At 47.2% G+C, this 23330-nt stretch overlaps 1 protein-coding gene across 1 annotated transcript; it reads left to right on the top strand.

The window, feature by feature from the left end:
* The first annotated feature begins 4571 nt into the window (after positions 1-4571).
* LOC135371410 (uncharacterized) lies at positions 4572-5822 on the top strand. Its single transcript, XM_064605475.1, has one exon. It carries the CDS (start codon positions 4572-4574, stop codon positions 5820-5822), a length of 1251 nt encoding a protein of 416 aa, XP_064461545.1.
* Positions 5823-23330: the final 17508 nt, after the last annotated feature.

Raw genomic sequence — 23330 nt, 5'->3', positions numbered from 1 at the left:
AATATATGTTCGTTTTAATGGCAACCCTGCAACCCTGTTTAGGCATGTAATCTGGATGCTTCTATCGACCCCTGTTACCGTCGGCTTTTTTCGATGTGGCTCGTTGTATGCACTTCGTTTAGAGGAGAAGCTAAAGAGGGTAAAAGTGTCTAATCTATGAGCAACTTTGCTATGCATGCCATTGTCGTATTCCAAAAGCGTTATGTGAAGCCACTGGAAAAATATATATTCGTTTTAATGGCAACCCTGCAACCCTGTTTAGGCATGTAATCTGGATGCTTCTATCGACCCCCGTTACCGTCGGCTTTTTTCGATGTGGCACGTTGTATGCACTTCGTCTAGAGGAGAAGCTAAAGAAAGTAAAAGTGCCTAATCTATGAGCAACTTTGCTATGCATGCCAATGTCGTATTCCAAAAGCGTTATGTGAAGCCACTGGAAAAATATATATTCGTTTTAATGGCAACCCTGCAACCCTGTTTAGGCATGTAATCTGGATGCTTCTATCGACCCCCGTTACCGTCGGCTTTTTTCGATGTGGCACGTTGTATGCACTTCGTCTAGAGGAGAAGCTAAAGCAAGTAAAAGTGTCTAATCTATGAGCAACTTTGCTATGCATGCCAATGTCGTATTCCAAAAGCGTTATGTGAAGCCACTGGAAAAATATATATTCGTTTTAATGGCAACCCTGCAACCCTGTTTAGGCATGTAATCTGGATGCTTCTATCGACCCCCTTTACCGTCGGCTTTTTTCGATGTGGCACGTTATATGCACTTTGTCTAGAGGAGAAGCTAAGGCCGGAGTCACACTGGTTATACATTATACATTATACACGAACATTCCGTCATACATGTATGACGAACGTGTATAAGAAACATCCCTTAAACATGTATGATCATACAGTGCTGGTCACACTGCTTATACACCGGCAAAACATGTTTTAAAACATGTGTGTATAACGAGTGTGACTGTGCCGTCATACAAGCAAGCGCTCTGACTATGTTTGACAACATGTTGCCAAACACAAGACGATGTATTTGGGCACTGCCGAAAAACGGTGACGGACAAGTTGGATAAACGGGTGTATTCGCCTCGACAGTTTTCGTTCGCGCGAGTCAGTGTCAACGACATCGTGATGCGCGTGAGTTATTTTACACGAGTAAGTTGTAAGTCAGTGTTCGCGACATTGTGTTGCACGTACGTTCAAAATGGCGACTTCTTTGCCTGCGCCATAGCCTCCTATATTTGAGAATGCCTGCTCATTCGGCCCGGAGCACCCGTTCAACCTCCTCCCCTATCCTCCTCTGCACCGCGCCGCTTGGGGCGCTCGCATCCTAGGGTTCCTCTCAATGCAAATGCTATGGAGCGCTCGCGCAATTGGTAGTAATATGCGTTGACGTCTGCCACTACTGGGATGGATGATTAGGAAATCAATTAATATTAATAGATTGCTCCATATTGAAGTGGACTGCTCAGGATATTGATTCTGAGCAGAGCAAAAGCTAATTGAAAAGTGATGAACCCAAAGCTTTCGGCGCTCTTATTGTGTCATATCTGTATTTTCCATCACATTATGTAAAATAGCAGTTGCGTCTTGCGTTCTACTGTATGCGCAAATTCATGGCCTACATGTTTGACAGCTGTTGTTGCATGCGTACATGTGTACACATTATTGTAACGAACTACAACAGGAATTACGAAAGGATGTTGTAACTTCGCTTGATTTTTTTTTTCTTTCAAGAAATATAGCAAAGCTGATTATTTCAAAGAAACAACCTGCTTGCTGTCGTGACCGCTTGTACCAGCATCTTCCGCTACGTCGAAGTACTGTTATTGTGCACCGGACAAAAAAAAAGGTGGGGGCAGAGTAAGAAAAAACGGGTGATCAAAATACCGCGGTTGCTCATCCCCCACAACTATTTGGCTAGATTATTTTAAATCGCCTAAATCAACTACTTCCTTTCACAAGACTTACCTTAATGAGAACGGCTTCACCATGCAAATGCACTTCTCTGTCAGAGTATATGTGCGACGTACGAATGACAGCGCACCTGTTCGTGGCCAAGCTTTCTTGGCCACGCGTCACAGCACACATACATGCATTGCAAACGGTTTTATTTTATTCTTGTACTTTTTGTACTTTTTGCTTTCCACCACCCCGAGATTATTTATTTATTTTTGTTTAAAATACTTCCGGCATACAAAGCATCACCAAGAAAGTAATACATTGAAAGCAATTAGGAAACAAAAATGCCGTGCGAGTATGAGCTACCGTCAGTAAGACATAACTACCGATAATGCGCCAATATTTCAAACAGAAAGGTAAGGCGTAAGTATTAGTAAAAATATACGTTGAAGTACTATAATAGAGCCTCCCCCATTTCCCTGACGACATCGTCTTTCCAATCCTATCCTATCCTGAGCAGCTCATTGTCGATCTCGATGACAAGCCTGATTTAACGCGACGAAGTGATGTCTTGATGAGGTAGTCATTCGGAAACCAATCACATTGTTCGTATTTTGCTGTATTTTGTGCGTCTATACAAGGTAATTACTGTGGCGCATGAAGCCTGCGCACGAGGGATGACGAACTTGTTAATACGTGTAAGATGAACAGTTAAAAACCAGGCTCTATAGTCGTGGGATGCGTATATCTAAAAATCGTTATAAGCCAAAACAACACTTTGGTAAGAGAGGGCGTAGTCTTCCGTCTGTTTGTCCCTATTCCGCTTTCCATTATATTTGTCGATTTTTCTATTTTGCGTTCCGATTAAGTTTTTAATGTACTCGATATCACGAGATAAGCAAATCTGACGGACACGATCAAAACGAAGTTACAGGTTGAACTGAATTTTCTAGCAAAAAAAATACTGATAACTCAACTCAAGCAATAGCTTTACATCGATGAATAGCACGTCCATCACCCTAAAAACATCACACCACCGCTTAAATACCGTTGTTTATGGGACGTAAGATTTCCCAATGCCGGCGATCGCGACGCCGAGACGCTCGGGTAGCGTCTACTTGCTGGCGGAACGCGTTGCATTAGTCGGTGCGGTATGCTCGTTTCTCCATGTCATGGCTTACTGCTGCGTGCCTCGCTGCAACTCATCAGGTAAAAAACGACTGCCAGGAGTCTCATTTCATGAAATCCCAAGTGATGCAGAGCTGCGCGAGAAGTGGCTAAAGGTGATATCAAGAGACGATTGGACTCCCAATACGACATCCTGCTACTCCAGTGTCTGTAGTCGGCACTTCCTTCCTTCCGACTTCAAGGAAGGATGCAAAACACGAAGGTTGAAGAAAGGTGCTGTGCCCAGTGTGTTCGAGGAATACCCTGTGTACCTGCAGCCTTCGACGAAGCCCAAGAGAGGGGACGCGGTGTCAAGGAAGCGCAAAGGAAGCATTCCAGAATCGACATCAGCAGGAAAACGGCGAGCACTTTCCGGCAGCCCAAAGGAATCCTTTGAGCCCGCTCACGACGACCTATGTGTCAGTGACAACGCCGGGGAAGGAACAAATGAGGTAACACGACCCTCATGCAGTAGCACGTACCAAGCAGCGCCTTCCTGGGTGAAGGTACACCGGGGCGTCCATCTATCGGTTGTCGGGTATCTCATCGGTTGCAATAATCGAGAAACGAAAGTGGAAGCGCAAAGAGCGTGAACTCCGTGCCCAGATTCAAGCACTCAAGCTGGATGTAAGCAGCCTGAAGGAAGAGCTGGACTCCGTGAAAAAAGACTCTGACGTCTCTGCCTTTACACATGTCGTCGAAAAGGCACACGAAAAAGATCTTGCAGCTTCAATTTTACTGGAACAAGTAAAGAACTTCGGGAGAAAAAAGCCGGTCTGGTCCGAACTGACGGTACGTCATGCAGTTGCGCTGAGAAACATTTCGTCCAAGGCTTACGAACACATTCGAAAGGAAGCGTTACTGAGCTTGCCTATCCGAAGCACGCTAGAGCGATTTCTTGGGTCTTCCCGTGGAGACTCTGGTGTGACAGAACTCGTGAAGGAAAGACTCTCTGCTGAGCTTACCGTCCACACTTCTCCGCAGGCAAGGACTTGCTCTTTAATCATTGACGACTGAGAGTGAAACTGTGGCTTCAGTATATAAAACAGAGAGACGCTTTCGTCGGCGAAGTCGACTATGGAGGAGTCCTTCCCACGGAACGCACAGGAGACCCTGTTCTCGCTAATTCGCGCCTGTGCTTCGTCCTCAGTGGGCTCTCATCCCGCTTCAGAATACCCGTAGCCTACTTCTTCACAAAGAACTGTGGTGGTCAAGACCTTCACACTCTTTTGCGCCATTTCTTGAGGGAAGTCGAAGCACTTGGCTTTCTTGTGGTACGAGTCGTGACCGATAATAATAAAATCAACGTCATGGCGTTCCAACTACTGTGTAACGGAACTATCAGACACCACATACCACATCCTGAAGACCCTGACCGCAAACTCTTTCTGGCATTTGACCAATGCCATCTAATAAAGAACGTGCGGTCACAGTTTCTCCACCGGGATCTTGGCAAAAACGGCTCTATTACGGCAGATCACCTCACGAAGCTGTACAAAATGCAGCAAGGCAGCATTGTGAAGCCCGTGAGGTTCCTGACTAGGAAGCACGTTTTCCCCACTAATCTGGAGAAAATGAACGTGATGAGGGCAGTGCAGGTGTTATCGCCCCCTGTGCCAGCGGCACTCAAACTGCTGGAGCAGCAAGCCGGCCACACCTGCGATGCGAGCTTCTCGCAAGTCGGAGAAACGGTAGAGTTCATGGATACTATGCATCGGTGGTTTGTGCTGATGGATGTCAGCAATTGCACTCAGCATATCCACCAGAACTACGCTGACACTAAGCAGTACTTTTGTGAAACAGACGAGCGACTGGAGTGGCTTGAAAGTACTTTCCTGGAGTACTTGGGCGAGCTCAAGAGCCAGTGCCATATAAAAAACTTTCTCACAAAGGAGACTTTTAATGGGCTTCTGCTTATAACACGTTCCAATGTGGACTGCACGAGGTACTTGCTTCGGGTTATGAATTTCGGCTTTGTATTGACCAGAAAGATGTCGTCTGACCCTACTGAGTCTTTCTTCGGGTGGTCGAGAAAGACAGCTGGGAGTAATGACCAAACAGATGTCCGGGCTGTGCTTTCTGGCATCGAAAAGACTTTGAAGACGGGTATTGCCTCTACATCACGGGACAGCAATGTAGTTGCTGAGGAGAACCATCCTTGCTCCTCGGGAGGCGTGCCAATGTCAAAGGTACAAGCCACAGACAGGGTGGATGTAGAACAGTTCCCTACCGATGCAACTAGAGCACTGATTTACCACCTCGAACGAACAGAGGCGCTGGCTCCTACTCCTGAAGTTGCAGCGCTAGCCATGGTGGGTGGCTACTTGGCCACGGTTATTAGCGAAAGCATTGCTTGTGAGCAGTGTACTGGACTCGTGCAAAAGCCTGACTCATTGGCCCCGTCTGACGCGCTCATTAAACATCAAGATAGAGGTGGACTCTTCTATCCGTCTCAACAGCTACTTGTGGTGCTGCATTGCTTGAAAATCTACATTCAAGTGATGCTAGCAAAGAGGAGGAACTTGAAACATCCCCTTAAAGCAGCTGTGGAGCACGCTACTGCAATATTAAGCGAGCGGCAAATATTAAAATGCTCGGTTCCTGGACATCACCGGCAGTTTCTGGAAGTGTTACTGACCAAGTTTTTCCGCCCACTGTTTACAAATTTTGCTCTAGGAGTCACAGACAAGTATGACATGGCAAAAATTTTCACCTCCAAGCCACTCTCACGGGAGGCACTAAAACTATAAAGAAATGCGATAGCAAATGTGGCAGAGTATAACCCGAATATATGTACCCGAATAAATAATTTGTTTGCGCTTTGTTTCTTGGTATTTTTACTGTCATATTTGCGTCGCACATTCGTGCGTATAATTTACACGGCTGTACTATGATGATCTGTGCACTGGTGAAGCTCGCTCAGGTCTTGGGGCATCTATACTAAAAACCGTCATCATCAGCCCTTTTCACTCCCTAGTCACAATATAACATGTTCACATAACTTCTCTGCTTCATAACGTCTGCTACAATTCGACTTAAAAACATGTTACTGCTGGAAAACGCATATTTTTTGCGGCTCCGACGTTTGCGCGTTTCATCACTAAACACTCCCGAAAATAACGTAGCACGCATTTTTCTCTATTATAAACTTCTCAACGAATTATCATAAGCTCTAGGTTGCGTTCCAGGATTAAAATGTCCAGAATATGCCACATAAGATTAGTTTCGCGATGCAACTTTACTCATAGAAAAGCATGGCAATCGCAGCGCAGTATCCTAGGAAGGCAGCGCCTCTTGCGGTGGGCGCCGGAAACGATTTGGACGGGCGGTGCTCTTTGATCTCGGCGCCGTTGAACAGGCATTCTCAAATATAGGAGGCTATGCCTGCGCACATGGAGCATGAAACAATCGAAAATCAGCAAGTGCAGACCCGTCTTCGTTGTCTTCGTACATTTTGAATAGCGATGTCCGCGAATGGAAGCTATATAAACTCCTCCGTTGGTTACTGCGACACTGACGTGTGCCAGACATCACGGTTTAAGCCACTCCCACTGTTCCTCCAGTCAAGTTATATAACCAGTGTGACCGATGTTTAAACAACATATGTTCGAGACTATGTATAATCATACACGCGTTTGGACCAAACGATGTTGTCAAACAAGAATTGTATAACCAGTGTGACCGAGCATTATACATGCTCCATACATGTTTGAAGACATGTTGTCATACATGTTTGGAGCACGTGTATAACCAGTGGAAAAATATATATTCGTTTTAATGGCAACCCTGCAGCGCTGTTTAGGCATGTAATCTGGATGTTTCTATAGACCACCGTTCCCGTCGGCAGTTGTCAACGTTGCACGATGTAGGCACTTCATCTAGACAAGAAGCTAAAGTAAGTAAAAGTGTCATCTATGAGCAACTGTGCTATAGATACCAATGTAATATTCCAAAAGCGTTATGTGAAGCCACTGGAAAAATATATATTCGTTTTCATGGCAACCCTGCAACGCTGTCTAGGCATGTAATCTGGATATTTCTATTGACCGCCGTTACGGTCGGTGGTTGTCGACGTGGCACTTTATCTAGACGATCGTTATCGTGGCACTTTATCGACTATCTTTATCGTTCTATGCACTTTATCTAGACGAGAAGCTAAAGCAAGTAAAAGTGTCTGATCTGTGAGTAACTTTGCCATACACGCCAATGTAATATTTCAAAATTGTTAAGTGAAGCCATTGGAAAAATATAATTAATAATAAAATATATTCATTTTCATGGCAACCCAGCATCGCTGTTTAGGCATGTAATCTGGATGTTTCTATAAACCGCCGTTACCGTCGGCGGTTGTCGACGTGGCCCGTTGTATGTACTTCATCTAGACGAAAAGATCAACGAAGTAAAAGCGTCTGATCTGTGAGTCGTTTGTAGTGTTTAATGATTGATGTAGGCCATGACAACAACAGATAAATTTTGCAGAGTGTGCAACGATATCTTTTGCGAACAAGAAGAACCTCAATATTTTCCCTTGTAATTTTGATTCTACTATAATTAATTGAGCTGAGGGTTTCAGGTATTTAGGTGTGCATCTCTCTTCCCATCTTTAGTGGAAATCACACATTCGTTACGTGTCTTCTAAAGCTTTGAAAAAAATTGTCTTCTTGAAGTGCACACGAAAACTACCTTTAGCACACACTAAACTGCTGGCATACAAAAGCCTTGTACAGCGTGCCTTGCAAGCGGTTTGGGACCCTATGCAGACAGAGATGTTCGAGCCCTCGAAATGGTTCAATCGAAGGCCATTAGGTTTATCACTAAACAGCACGCTGAGGGCTCTTGATAGTCTTCAGCTTCTACATCGGATCAGAACGTTACCTTACTGACTTTTATATTTTATTAAGTTTTTTTACGTACTGTCCAGGACATGTATGAAGATATGTATAAATAATTATGGAAATAAACTTTGTATTATTAGCCTTTTTGCAGTTTGAATCCCTTGAAAAACCATTGCACAACACCAGAGTACAAAAGCAGTTTCACCAACCTGTTAACATCTGAACTGCGATCAACGGTCACTAAACTTGAATCTAACACTTAACTCATAACGGTTGTAAAAAAAGAAGTGTGTGTTAAGTTCAAGAATGGGCAACCCTTGATCTTCGTTCAATTAACCAGAGTTGGTGAAATCGAGCCTACGGAAGTCACCGAAACATTCAACACATCACCGACCAAAGTTTGTAAAAAGAACTGAGTGTTAGCATGAAGTTTTGGCAGCCAATAATGGGCTATAGTAGTAGCATTTTAACTACTGCCTATGTAGCTGCAGCATAATTACAACTAATCCAGACAAAGCAGTACAAAAGGTTTAAAGGGCGTACCGAGAGGGGGGCGTGCCACCTTCGAACTCCAAGGTCGCTTGTGAAAATAGTGCGCTCTTTAGTCATAAGTCGTAATGACTATTCTCAGATGTTATGATAGGTACGTCTGAACACCCACACAGTGCGGAACGTCCGCCTCCAGAAAAATTTGCGGTAGGAGGGTCGGGTGTTTGCACTCTGCCCAATTGAAGGACTTTGCCCCCCCTCCCTCCCCCCAGAAAAAGTCCTGGGAACGCCCATGATTCTACTGTACAACAACAACAAATAAGTAATGATGATGTAGAGGGATGTGTCGACGCGTTGAGGCATTACCCTATCCCATTGCTTGAAGGGGAAAACATGGTGAATGATGATGATTCTACTGTAGCTTCCTCTGCATGGTACTAAAAATTGTGATCATTCCAACGGTTTGGCCGCTTGCACCAGATTCGGTAGCATATTTATCGACCATTTGTGTTCCCATTTGTGGTGATGTGGCAAACTAGCCACTTCACCCACATACCAGCATTCCTATGTTACACAGAAAATGTAGTTACAAGAGTAGTTTAAATCACCTTGCAGTAGTTACAGATGCTGTTTAGTAACTTTGTAAGAAACGTAGTTAATCGTTCCAGCAACAACAACAACAACTTTATTTTGAGATGAACGGAGAGTTTCATCGCCAGGGGCAATACTGTACCCCATAGCTGCTGGTGGTGTGAGGAAGGAAATAATATCCTACGGAATCGAAAAAGGCCAAAAGAGCTTTGAGGGAAGGAAGAGCTTTGTGGGCTCGGTTTAGCCATGGGCCAATCAATTTTTAGAGAGGGCGGCCTTAGTCGAGATCATTAAGAGATCCGAAAAGGGCAGTTTGGAAAGGTTGGTAGTGTCGTCAATGACGAAGAATATGCTGTAGGTCTTTTACAGCACCGCAGTGACAGCATTTGAGACTCAACTTGCCTCAGTGGTAATGCAACTGATCTGTAAATGCCACATTCAGTCACATTCGATGAATTAATGCACCTACCTGGCGAGAAGTGTTTTGTGGCATCTGGAAAGCGGCTTTTAGATCAACATATGTCAGTATAGACAGGAGGAGAATGTCAGTTGTCCATTGACAGGAAGGCAATTCGTACAATCCATTCATCTGTTGGACAAGGAAATCTACTTGCTACAAGACCAGTAGTTGCCCTTGGCTATATTTCACCGTTATCTAATTAAAGGGATAGTCGCATCCGGAAGCGTGTTCAGGAACTCTTATGGCCATGTTCCCTGTCGTTCAAAACGTACGCCGGCAAATTTTCTCCGCACAAATCCACTTGGTTCACTCAGAAACGATTTTTAAATGTTCGCGCTTCCGGCGCGCACGGCAATCCCCGCAAGGCGCCGACATTGGATGACGTCACCGGGATAAACCAACCATAAGGAGGCGCTCCTTTTCGCCGAGTTCGGTGTGTGTGTCTGAGCGCGCGTCTGACCCTTTTTCTTGTTGTCTTGTCGCATTTGCTTTGAAGTACTTTGAACCACAGCGTGTGCCCTAGGATTTCACGCCGTTGACGTGCGATGTCACAGTCAGGAAACCGGTGCTACGTGCCCGGGTGCACAAAGACTTATAACGCGAATCCTGAGCTTACATTTTACCGACCTCGCAATGGCGAGACGAAACGAAAGTGGGAGGCAGCGATCGCCAGCCACTACTGTAGTGTGGCCCAAGGACTGAATGTTTCACGCGTCTGTTCCTGTCATTTCGCCGACGACGCCTATTTTGATGACGATGTATTGCAAGTTCGGCTCGGGCTACGGCAGAAACGAAAGCGGTTGAAGATTGACGCCGTGCCTACCATATTCGATCGGGAACAGGGGCAGGAACCAGTAACGGAGGTAAGTGACAATCCTGCGTAGTCACAGCTACGCTGCGATGAAAAATATCAGTTGTCACAGTAAAGATCATCGCGAACACCTGGCCTCGCCGCCGATTGTAACGTCACAGTCACACCGGCTACTAATGTACACAAACTATTACAATGATTGCAGCATCCTGACGCAATAGTACGCTTACTCTCGAAAAAAAAATTGGTGTGTTGCTGCTGTGCTAATGGTCGCCTGTATTCTTAGAGCTATGAGTAACGTAACACGCCCACATGACAGCGGTATTCTAATGTTATTGCAGCTAGTGGATGTTTCTACAGTTCATAGTGTAAGCTTGATGGCAGCATTCAGGGATGTGAAAACATCGCAATCTGTGTTCGGCTACGTCCGAGACACAGCACCGTGCATCAGTATTCTACTGCAGCCTTGTTGCTAATTTCTGGCTCTATTTCAGGCGGCAGCAAGCACGTCAACGGGATCAACTGTATTTGGTATGTTTTGTCAAGCCACGAAAAAATTGCAATTCTTTTTGCACGTCCCACAAAGTAATGGTTACGTACGGGCCCCGAAAATTGCCGAGTTCTGTGAAAGGAATCTTGTGTGATGTGGCTGCCAGTGTTTATAACGTAATGTGGACAGGAAAATAACTGTGCCAGTGGAACAGGGACCGCAAAGGGGAAGATTTGTTTGCATAGTCATTTTTATGTTTGTTATTTTACCCGCTAGGCCCACAACGTATTCTTTTGAGTGTTAACACTCAAGGCCATATTTCAGATATGGAGGTCATGGCTGAAGCAAGTGCTGGGACCCACTTCCCACTTCACGGCGCATCCCAGGCAGAAATCTGGAATGGGACCATTTCAAAATGGTTTAACGAACTGGTCCCACTCTGGTAATGGTCCCACTCTGGTCCCACCCTAGTAATGGTCCCACTCTGGTCCCACTTGCCAAGTGGTCCCATGGGGGACCAGTTCGTTAAACCACTTCAGAATGGGACCACTCTGGAGTGGGACCACTTCAAAGTGGTTTATTGGACAGGTCCCACTTTGAGTGTGTCCCACTTACTGACTGGGACCAGTTGAAAGTGGAACCAGCTTCACGATGGTCCCACTTGAACTGGAACCAGTGGAATTGATCCAGTGGTCCCCTCTGCTAAGTGGTCCGGGATCCGGCCACTTAGCAGCTGGGGTCACTGAATGCATGACTGCCCAGGCAAAAATCTGGAGCGGGACCACTTCGAAGTGGATTATCGGACAGGAACCACTTGGAATGTGGAACCATTCAATGGCTGGGACCAGTTAAAAGTGGAACCAGTTTCACGGTGGTACCACTTGGAGTGGAACCAATGGAAATTATCCAGTGGTCCCCTCTGCTAAGTGGTCTCGGATCCGACCACTTAGCAGATGGGACCACTAAATGCATGACCGAAAGTAATGCGTAGAAATGCACATACTGTTGAAGTAAATATTGTTTATTCTGCTATGAGCATACACTAAGGATAAAGAAATAATCGATACATCTCTCACGTACTAAGTCGCACACGGGTAATCACTCACTGCGTTCAGACGAGGCATGCGCTTGTGTTGAATTTGCGATGCACTCACGGACAACAGGGAACATGGCGTTTTGTTGACCACCTCACACCTGTATTTTCTCAGAGAAGATGACACCTCCGTCCATGTAGGTCGCGGCATGTACCATTTTCCTCTCCACCAAACAATCCTAATCTTTATACTCGTCTTAACCATGTTTCTCAGGTTCCTCTAGCTCCTGAAATAAAACACATAATCAGTAGTAATCGAAGCACTACGGTAAGCACTTATACCTCTTAACATCGGAAGAAGCATTCTGTGCAGTGCGTTTGGCGTTTCATCGTCCGGTACTTCTGCGGATGCTGTGTCTTCCTAGCGTCGAAACTTCTCCGAGATATCGCCAATATGTTTCACATGACTCATTGTCATCACGTTGTCTTAGAAAATGCACTAAAACCACGTAAATAGTGCACAGGAGATGCCCGATATCTGCCACGGCAACCGAAGAGAAAAAACGACCTCGCAACGACGCGCCAAGTTCCAACTGACGCCTGCGCTCTCTCTGCTCCCTCTCGCCTCTCGCGGCCCGCCGTTAGAATTTGAATTGAAAGCCTCCCGCCGCACTGGAGCGCCCTCATAATTATTGCATCTGCTTTGGGCCAGCCCGTGCAATTACCTCTTTGTTTTTAATTCTTCTAATTATTTGGCGGAGTGTGCCATCTTTGGATTGTGTCTTTTGGCATTTTGCTGGTACATTTTATGACATTTGCCTTTAGATGAGAATATGAGCACGAATTGAAGTTACAGCATATATTTTATCGAAGACGTAAACGGATAAAAAATCCAGAAATATAGATCATACGTGTGCTAAAATACATCAAAATAATAACTAAAAAAGCAAAAAAAAAAAAAACACAGAAGGCTATATGGCAAGAGTGGACTCTTCTTCCCCTAACGGATCTCAAAGGGGGAAGCTGCCCAACTTGGAATCTAAAGTGGTTCAATTGACCATTGTTGGAATAAAATGGTACCTGTGGGGCTCCCACTGTAAGTTCTGGAACCGTTTGAGGCCAGAGTGGTACCATTGATTTCACCATTGTGGAACCAGCCACCCCACTTGCGAATCCAGCTGGGACCACCAAGATTCAACTGGAACCATTCCGGAACCATCCACATTCAAATAGAACCAGTCCAGATTCAAATGGAACCATTCTGGAACCAGTCCAGATTTTTGCCTGGGTGAAAATAATGCGTAGAAATGCACATATTACTGAATTAAATACCGTTTATTCTGCTAAAAGCATACACTGAGCAGAAAGAAATAATCAATACATCTCTACATGTACATACCACGTAGTATAAGTCTGATCACTCACTGTGTCTTGACAAAGCATATGCCTGACTGTGCGATGCACTCACGGACTAGAGGGAGTTTTCGTTCGTTGGCCACCTCACATCTTGTAATTTCTTAGAGAAGATGACACATGACACTCCTGTTTTCCATGCAGGTCGCGACACCCCCTTCCTCTTCACCGTACGTTCGGAATCTTCTGATCCTGTTTCTCTTCAAGTTCCACCTAAGTTTCTAAAATGAAACATGTATTTAATAGCAATCAAAACATCGCGGTCATCACTCATACCTGCAAACATTCGCGACGTGCAGTCCGATTGGCGTTTCACAGTGCGTTTTGCCCCTACGCCGTTTAGGTCTTCTTGGCGTCAAAACTCTTCCGGGAAATCGACAATGTGTTGCACAGGAACCATTGTCATCGTATTGTCTTACAAAGCCCACTAAAACACACGTAAATACTGCACAGGAGATACACCATCCTTGCGACGGCAACTGAAGACCAAACCAACTTGCTGCGACGCGTTCAAGCGTTCAAGCTCTCCAACTGCCATGCCACCTGCCACTCTCGCCTCTCTCGCCCTCTCCTCTCCCTCTCGGCTCTCGCGGTTTGAAGTTTGAATTTGTAGCCGCCGTAGCGTCTCCACATTGCATCAGCCTCTGCAGTTACCTTTTCTTTTATTTTTCGTTGTCTTTCTTCTAGTTATTTAGCTTAATTTTTGTTGTTGTTGAGATGTATTTTTTACCTTTCTCTGGTACTTAATGTGTTATGATATGCACCTTCAGATGAGAATATGTGCTCGAATTGGAGTTACAGGGATACAGCATATATTTGATCGCAGACGCACGCACCTGGATAAACAGCAATAAAAAGAGATCATGCATGTGCTAAAATAGATCAGAGTAATAGACCAAACAAAACCAGAAGGATATATGGCGAGTGTGGACAAGATGAAATCTCAAAGGGGAAAGCTGGGAAGCTGCCCAACTTGGAGCCTCAAGTGACCATTCTGGGAACAAAATGGTACCTGTGAGGCTCCAGCTGGAAGTGCTGGAACCATCTGAGCCCAAAATGGAACCCGCTTAAAGCCAGAGTGGGAACCACACACCACTTTGGCACCCTTCTGGGCCCAGAATGGAACCCACTTAAAGCCAGAGTGGGAACCACACACCACTTTGGCACCCATCTGGGCCCAGAATGGAACCCGCTTAAAGCCAGAGTGGGAACACTGCACCACTTTGGGACCCATCTGGGCCCAGAATGGAACCCGGTTAAAGCCAGAATGGGACCACTAACGCCACTTGGGGACCCATCTGGGACCAGAATGGAACCCGCTTAAAGCCAGAGCGGGACCATTAATACCACTTGGGGACCCATCTGGGACCATTCAACTGCAAATGGAACCACTTGGGGACCATTCGGGAACCAGTCCTGATTTCTGCCTGGGATCTCACAAGGGGATTATCCAGAAGGCTGTATGTAAACATCAGTACTAGGTACTGGACTCTCATAGTGCACAACGCCCAACTGGCCTGAACACGATTTAATTAGCAATTAGAGCTAATTGGGACCCCCACATTAATCAGCACCCTCCAGGGAGCCACCACACTAATTGGGGAAAGTCTAACTCGTGTCCAGACCAGCTGAGCGTTGTGCACTATGAGAGTCCATAAAAAAGAAAAATAATAGGCAGAAAATAAAAAGATAGAAATAGAGTGGAGAGAAACAATTTATTCGAAAATCAACGATGCCGAGGCGAAGAAGCCGCTCCGCAACACCCGAGTGACCAGCGCCCGCCATGTTGGTAGTTTGCACCCAGCAGTTGCAGAGATCGACGACAGGTGGCCAGGTAGTTGCAAGGCATCACACCAGATGCCGCCACCGTCATAGCTCTAGACGAGAAAGACAAAACAAGATACTAGCGGCAGGTAAAAATAGCAGCACTGCTAAACAAGTCTAGGCATGCGAGAGAAAAGGTCTAACCGCTACTGCTAAAACAGCACGGAGAAAACAGTACACATCGGGGGAAAAAGGCTTACGGGGACGATCGCTTAGGCCTAACCTCAACGTCACAACACTATGCAGCTAACACAAGGCGGGAACCACTGGGCACATATCGCTAAACATGCGTCAACACGAACAAAAGGCTTGCTCACCGCAAAACAAGTCTAAACATGCGAGAAAAGGCTTAACACGAGCGCGGTCAAATCACTCGTTGGTCACCGCTAAACACGGCAAACATACGAGAAAAGGAGCGCGTCAAATCACTCACCTTTTCCCCCGCGGCAACTTCCAGGCAGAGACTGAGCGAGCGCGGGGAACACACGTCTGCCCTGTACGACAGCCAGCCAGAAACTGAGCGAGCGCTGGGAGCGCACATCCGTCTTCCGCGACAGCCCGAGAGAAACTGAGTGAGGCGACGCGCAGCGGCAGCTATGGATGCGCGCGCGCCCTCTGCTCCACCCGTCCGCGCATGCGCGCGCGCGCGCTCCTAGCGCCCTCTGCGCCGCCCGCAGGTGTTTTCGGTTTCGACTCTCTGCTGTGTGCGCGCGCGCGCTGCTAGCGGCGACGGGTGGCTTCTGAGTTTCGGTTTCATTCTCCATTCTTTGCGCGCGCGCGCATTTATCTCTATAAAGGCAGCGCGCACCGCGCTCGCGTCATCACTACGTGAAGATGTTCAGCTACCACTCGCTACAAAATTGTTCCCGCACCCACGCTTCTTGGGAAGAAGTGGAGAAGGAATGTTTCACCAGCGAAAGTCCCCGCAACGAGCTCGTCATCACTGCATTTCGCTACGTGATAGACATGGTAGGCTTTGGCAATATAGGAGAGATCTCGCCGGGTCCGCTGCAGGAGATGGTGCGTCGAATTTACGTCCGTTACAAGAACGTCTGCATAACGGTTCCGGACGGACCCCTGGGACTGATGAGCGAATTTGTGAGCTTGGCCAACGCAGAATTCAACTACATCGCTGCAGACATCATGGACCTTCTCGCTCGTGCCATCGCTCATATTAAGCACGCCCTACGGAAGCAGCGACATTTGCAAGCAGTCTATATCGCCAACTTTGTCATTGATTTATTGAAATACCGATTGGTTATTGACATGCAACGCATTAAACAGTCTGAATAACTTTGACGAGACTCTGTGTGTTCTTTCACTGAAACATCTTTATTGAATACAAACAAAAGAGTTGGTCAATAGATGCCTGCACCCTCCCTCCCTTGTCTGATCTCACGAACGCAGCATTACGAGATGATCAGACGTGCCAGAAAAGGGGAATCTTCATCGCAGCGCCGTCATTGCGCGGGTCACTGCACCAGCATGATGACAGAATGGTAATTCTTTTCGTACACCCATTCCGCTACCAGACTGCCATGATAACCCGTGCTTCTCTTGTCTGCGAGAGAGAGAGAGAGGAGCATGTCTCGACTAGAACTTTTATTCTCGATTACATGCGCGTGCAGCTCTTTGTTCCACGGTTACTCGATGCCTGACGTCGACGGTCTCGGGCTCTCTTCCGGGTTTTCCGGTGCTGCACAAAGAAGGAGTACTATCGTAATGCGATACGCGTCAAAACACCCGTAAAGCTTACCGTATTCGCAGCTCCCATAAGGGAAGGAGTGTACGGCATCCACGAGATAGCGTCTGTCGTCGTAGGGGACCAAGCTCTTCTTGAGTCTCGAAATGGTGTACATCGTTTGCTTTATACTCTGGATGGTGCACTGCTTCTGAGAGACCATCTTTTCATTGAACAGAGAATCTCGGTACACTTCGTGCAATAAGTGTTTCCTCACCACGTCTTTCTTAACTCCTTTCGCTCTCGCGATCTGTTTGTGCGACCGAGCCAAGAGAATGCTGTACATTTTCGCTCGGATGGCTACGACTTCCTGAATAACACCACCTCCCGTCTCGTCTTTGAAGTACCCCATCTGGTTCGCGTGCTCGTCGTTGAAAAGCGGGTGGTCCGGTGGATAGGAAGACAGATCTAACTCATTCTCAATCTTCATCAGCTGTTCTTCCAGACTTGCACACGTGAGAGAGAAAATTATGCTGTCCGTGTCGCTATAGATCAATTGCACTGGACACGACAAGCGAGAAAAGAGCGACTCGTAGACGAAGCTGTACATTCGGACTTTGGATATTTCTAGAATGGCAAAGCCCACGTAAAGGGGGTGCGTGCATTTGATGCGGCGCTGTTTCATCTCGTACAAGATGCACTTGTCACTCAGAATGAGAAAATGCTGACTGTCGACGGAGCTAGCCTTTCGTAGTGCACTTTCTTTGTCGTAGGCTATTGCGTACCTTTTCATGCGTCTCACATTTTGTATCGACTTACCGAACGTGCTGTTCGACATGGTTTTGTACAGAAGTCTCTCGAATTTCGTGCTCGCGGCATTCCTCAACGCGACGTTTCTCTGCACGAAGGTTCGCAAAAAGTCGTCTTGGCGGAACGAGAGGATGCTGTGAACACGTTTTATTTTCATGCCCAACCTCACGTACAGAGCGAGCAATGCATAATGAACGACGTAGCGTTCTTTGTCATAGCACGTCAGCGAGAGTTTCTTTGTGGGAGGGGCGTTCAGCGCCAACGCATCTTTCAGGTGTCGCTGGTAGGGGGACAGTTCGTTCTCGTCCACGCACCTGTGTTCGGGTGCCAGGGGAAAATCCCAGGTGAGCGCGTGCAGTTCTTCGGGATACAACAAGTCTACCACATACACGTAACCCACTTCCGAATCGTGAGGAATGTTGAGCAAATCAATCTCGCTCCACCTCGAAGGATCGACCCACTCAAAACCACCTGTCGGGAGATGGAAAGTCATCGCATACGGGTACAAACTATTCACATCGAGGTACTGGATAAAAGTCTTTTCTTGCTGGGGATCGTAATCGTCGCACCCCTTGTGATTAGCCCGACAGTATCTGTGGAAGCTGTTACAAATGCCTCCCCTGATTCCCTTCTCGATCGTTTCGTACATCTCGCGATCGCTCATGAGCTCGAGTTTGACTTTGGTGAGCTTCAGAGCGCTGCCCCACGCGTAGCTGGCGAGGGACACGGTGCGTAGGATATCCATCCCATCCGTCTCTAGCACGATCTTCCTGAAATACAGCACGACGTCGCAGAGCTGACAGGCGTCGAGCGTGACGTAGAGATGCGTGTAACCACCGAGGTTCTTACATTCGAACAATTCGAAAATCTCTAGGACGTACTGATAGTCCTCGTCCGTGATCTCTTGGTCGTTCAGGTCACTTTTGAAAGCTTCCTTTGGCGGTAGTGCGGGCAAATTGTACGCTTCGAAACTGTTGACGAAGGTGTACGGGTAAATGCCCTTCCTGAGGAGGCGCCAGAAACGGTCAGCACACATTTGGCGGGTACAATGAAACGCGCTCTCGCCACCGCTCGCGAGCAGGGTTTCCACCAGGTTCGACAAGGACAGGTTGAAAAACTGCGTGGTATCGCGGAAATGGAGATCGCCAATGTTGAACCCTCTTATCTTTTCCGTACTCGAAGCTAAGATCCAAGGCTCGCCCAGATTTAGAACGTGCATGTGGCGGAGAAGGGAGCTCAAATCGTATTGCAGGTTGTGCACGCACACGACGAGTTCTTTGGTATTACGACACGTAAGGTTACACGTATCACACAGCGTCGCGACAAAATTCGAAGAACCGGGCTCTACGAAGCGGGTGTGGTCGTGATGCGACACCTTTCGCGTTTGTCGGTTAAATTCGATTCCACAAAATTCGCAGTGCGTAGCGCTCGCGTGCCGAAAGTGGTCGTCCATACTCATGACCAACGGTGAGGGACAAAGGTTCAACCTATCGATTTGATCGCTAAATCGCTTGAGCGAGAGCAAGCATTTCTCTGCCGCGTTGGGTCCCAAATAGCCATCTAGACCTAGTATTTTTCCATCCCAACTTCTCACTACAACGATGCAGTATGAGCTCATCCTGTGCACACTCACAGCGTCCTTAACGAGTGCGTCCTTTTCTAAGACGCTCTCCGTGTCCAACACCGCGAAATAGGGATAGGGATGCATGTACTGTATCTTGTTGAAGGAGACACACTCCCCCGCTTTTGGCATTTCGAGAATCACTTTGTTTACGTCGCGACACAGACGTTCGTGTTGCTGCAATGCCTCTCTCGTCCCGTAACCGGACGTGCATTTCTCGCAATAAAAGTAGTCACTTCGTCCCATGAAAGTGCTAAATTTTCTCATTCCATAGAAATGCTCTCTAACCTCGAGCAAGTGGACTTTATCTTTATAGAGCGTGCAGGGAACCCGTCCTGTTGTTATCGAACTCGTCTGCTCGTCGAACACGTAGATGTACATGGAGGTTTTGTTTTTTCTCTCCCACAGGGAAATGTCTTCGTAAGTGACTGGGAAGCAGGGCGGCCAGTACGTTTCGCGCGTCTCCGGATTCGAAGGATTCATGTATTTGCGGTATCTAGCATAATCGTTTGGGTTATTCCTCAACGGATGCAAGAGTGCCAGCACGCTATACTTGAAACACTCGTTTTCGTGATTCGGCGGAAGTTTGACGTTTGTGAGAGTCTTTCGTTTTCTTTTTAGCAGCTCGGGAAGCTCGATCGTGCACCCAATCCGCTTCGGTTTTAAGCGCGTTAGTTTTAAGTCGACACATTGGACGTCGTTCGAGGTGAAACCAGACCCTTCTGTCGCATAGTTTTCTACGTGTTGCGAGGACTCTGCGATGGCAGCATTTATCGCGCCTTCGATTTCTTGGCGGTTATGCACCACTCTCAAGTGAAGGTTCACGTGGAGGAGATGAGAAGTCAACCCGTCGGCTCCGTCCTTAATCATGAGCACCTTCGAGCACAGACAAAATTTGAAAGGCATGGGATAAGCTTCGAGGACGCGCGTGATTACTGGAGCTATGCTCGGTAGATAAAGTCGCAAATCGTCGACGTTGTCGTCGTGTGGGGAACAGAGAAGCGTGTACCTAGTAGCCGTTCCATCAAATGCCTCATCTGTGACAAAAAAAGGAAGGAATCGTCTCTCCGTGACGGAGGGATGATTCTCTACGACGTGTTCTCGCAATTCAACGATTCTACGTCCCTGGACAGGCTCGGCTTTGTTTTGAAATTCTGGGCTTGCATCTGGTGATTCATCTCGAACCCTACCAGACAGAGGAATGAAATCTGCATACGACTGATCCCCTTCCCACATGAGCAATTCGTCTGCATTGTCATGTCCATCTAGGGGTTCGTCGTCATCCGTTTCAGGTATTACGAAAGGCGGACTACTGACTCTGTCGTCGTCGTCGTCGTCATCTGAAAGGACGACTGGGCTATTACCGAGATTCTCTATTCTAGCTTCGTGCTCTCTTTCTACGGCCACGAGCATGGCATCGATGGGGTCGTACTGACATACGAGACAGCGTGGCACTGCGGTCAAACAAAATCAGTACGAGATTTCCTCTCACGAAACAATGCTCATTTTTCCCTTCAGTTGAGGAACGCTTGAGATTGATGATGATGATGACAGAGGATGGGGTGAGTCCCTGTGTGTGTTCACTGTCATGCGGTGACAGCGGCTATTGGTTCCTGAAAAAACAATGCTATACATAGAATACACTCTCACAGCAGAGACGGTCGACTTACATTTTGGTCCACGAAATGCCTCGTGTCGTGGATGGGTGCCCCTCGTGGGCTTTCGATCAATCGTCGTAGAACCAGCGCACCTTTTATAGTCGCTACACCGCTCTCCTCCTCCTCGCATTGCGACGGTGTCGTCTGTACTTTGACCACCCCGCCTTCCGTCTTTCGCGCCTTTTTGCGATGTCGCATATGACAATGATAAATCCATCGACGTTGAATAAAACATTACACTATTTTCTAGCTAACACTCTGGGCCGACTTGTGAAGACCCAGAGTGGGATTCGAACCCAGGATCCTTCTACACTGGGCGCGACACACTAACCACTAGTCTAATTCGTACTGCGTGACGTTTTTCGTATTGCGGGGTTCGTGTATACACACGTCACAACATGTTCAAACACGTCCAAACATGTTCAGACATGTTCAGTGACGTCACAACATGTTCAAACACGTCCAAACATGTTCAGACACGTTCAATGACGTCATAGAGAGGGTGAGAGAGGAAGTAGTGTGTCCAGGGACGACTTCGACGGTTCGCCGCCGGTGTCTGAACACGTCCAAACATGTTCAGACACGTTCAATGACGTCATAGAGAGGAAGAGAGGGGAACGAGTGTGTCCAGGGGATTCTCAAGACGATACCCTTACGTCTGTTCACCGTCAGTGGGAAGATTGCAAAGAAAATGAAGCGTTTCGTAGATTACAAGCTCGAGCTGCTGGAGAAGTACAGACGAGGAGAGACAGTCGACCCGGGTCTCATCAACGCGGGTTTCAACCGACCTATCGTCCGTCGCTACTGGCTTCTCCACACACCCCTCGACGTCACGGTGCAGACCGGCGACGACGGCGAGCGTCGGGTCAGCACATTGGAAGATCGTCTCGCAAGGGTCTTGTGTATGTCGTGAATAAATAGACTATTTTTTACGAAACGAGTTCGCTCACGAGGAGACGTTTTATTGTTTCGTCATTCTCTTCGAGGTTACAGGAAAACATGGATACACAACTTTTCAAACTGTAGCGTTTCGACATGCGCGTGGCTACGTAGATACAAAAAAGCCCGCAGTAAGGCGAAAAGGGTGATTGAATACACTTGTCGTTATACTCGTCCACTACAGGTAAAGTCCTTCGAAGGTTTGCTTCGATGGGGGGTAGTCCGTAGCTGTCGAAAAACACGTCAGACCCGTCGTAGTTTTTCAGGTAGAGCACCCAGTCCTGCCCGCGTCTTCTTCGCTCTTCTGTATTGATGATTAAATAGCCGGGTTTGCATAAAACGAAGGCTTCGTCGGAAGCGCAAATGCCTCTCAGCATGGAGGAAGCGAGGGGGTTCAGGGACACGAGTTCCAAGATGTGGCTCTCGTACTTCTTTTCTTATGGGAAGGTGACCATACGGTCCTTCTCGACGTACATGAGCTTGGGACACTCGGAAATCGAGAGGACGGTGACCGCGTGTGGAAGGGCTTTAGCGAAGCGTAATTGCAGGCGAACGTTTCCTTTTCGCCACTCGTTCAAATGCGAAGGAGAAGAACACTTGTCCACGTCTAAGTTGAAGTAGAGGAGGAACCCGTTCATTTTAAATCGCTCGTAGCTATACTTGAAATGTTTCTCTCCCAGTTCTTGCAAGAAGTTAAAGTAGGGAATTTTGACGAGGTCGTTCTGAAAGTCGTACTCGGTTCGCACTTGCTGGTCGTCCACGGAGAGCATCGAATGAGACAGGTCGTAATGGCGGAATTTGTAGGGGTTCGATTGGATGTCGCCGAGAAAGTCGGACGTGGCGAGCAGGGCGACGCATAATTTGGAAGGCACCCTTTCGGGGTAAACGTTTTCAAAGTGAGCGTCCAAGCTCCCGGCACTCAAGCTCCGCACCTTGGTTTCCAATCCGCGTAACACGTAGATGGCTGGCGTGGTCTGAAGCCGGCGCTCGTATTCCAAAAACAGTGAAGGTGCCAGCGTCACCTTTTTCAAGTGTAACGTCATTTCTTTAATGTCCACCTCGTAATTGTACATTGTCTTGTCGTTAGGGACCGATATGAGTTTAAATTCGTCGTTGTTTAACAGGAAAACGACGCGAATTTCGACGGCAGGTACCATCAGGCGCGGCTGTTGAAACAGGTCGGTATTGATCTGACCGACCAGGTTAAAGTATTTTCCACCCTTCGTCGCTTCGTAACGTTGTTTCGGACCGCGAGACGAGACGTCGTAATCGTTCTTTAAATGTTCGTCGTCCTCGACATAGAGTCCAGCCGCGTGCACTGTTTCTTGAGCCATGGGCGTGGAATGAAGCACGACGTCCAAAATACTCCTGTAGGCGTATAACTCGTTGGAACTGACGAGCTTGTTGTTCGCATAAACGGTGACCATCTTAAACATGCCGCTCAACAGGTGGTTTATTGGGAAAACGACATCTTTCTCGTCCATTTCTTCCCTGTCGTCGCGAACAATGCGCACGGTCAAAGACACGAAACTGCCGTAGAGATCCAAGTGCGCCCTTTGCAAATTTTGAATAGAAAATTCGATCACGGAATTATTCACTCCGT

The sequence above is a fragment of the Ornithodoros turicata genome, unplaced genomic scaffold (assembly GCF_037126465.1).
Source record: "Ornithodoros turicata isolate Travis unplaced genomic scaffold, ASM3712646v1 Chromosome11, whole genome shotgun sequence".
NCBI lineage: Eukaryota > Metazoa > Arthropoda > Arachnida > Ixodida > Argasidae > Ornithodoros > Ornithodoros turicata.
This window is presented reverse-complemented; position numbering and strand designations above follow the sequence as displayed.

Bases quoted from the DNA above. Each gene is read 5' to 3' on its own strand.
- LOC135371410 (XM_064605475.1), top strand. From the start codon at position 4,572: ATGCAGCAAGGCAGCATTGTGAAGCCCGTGAGGTTCCTGACTAGGAAG.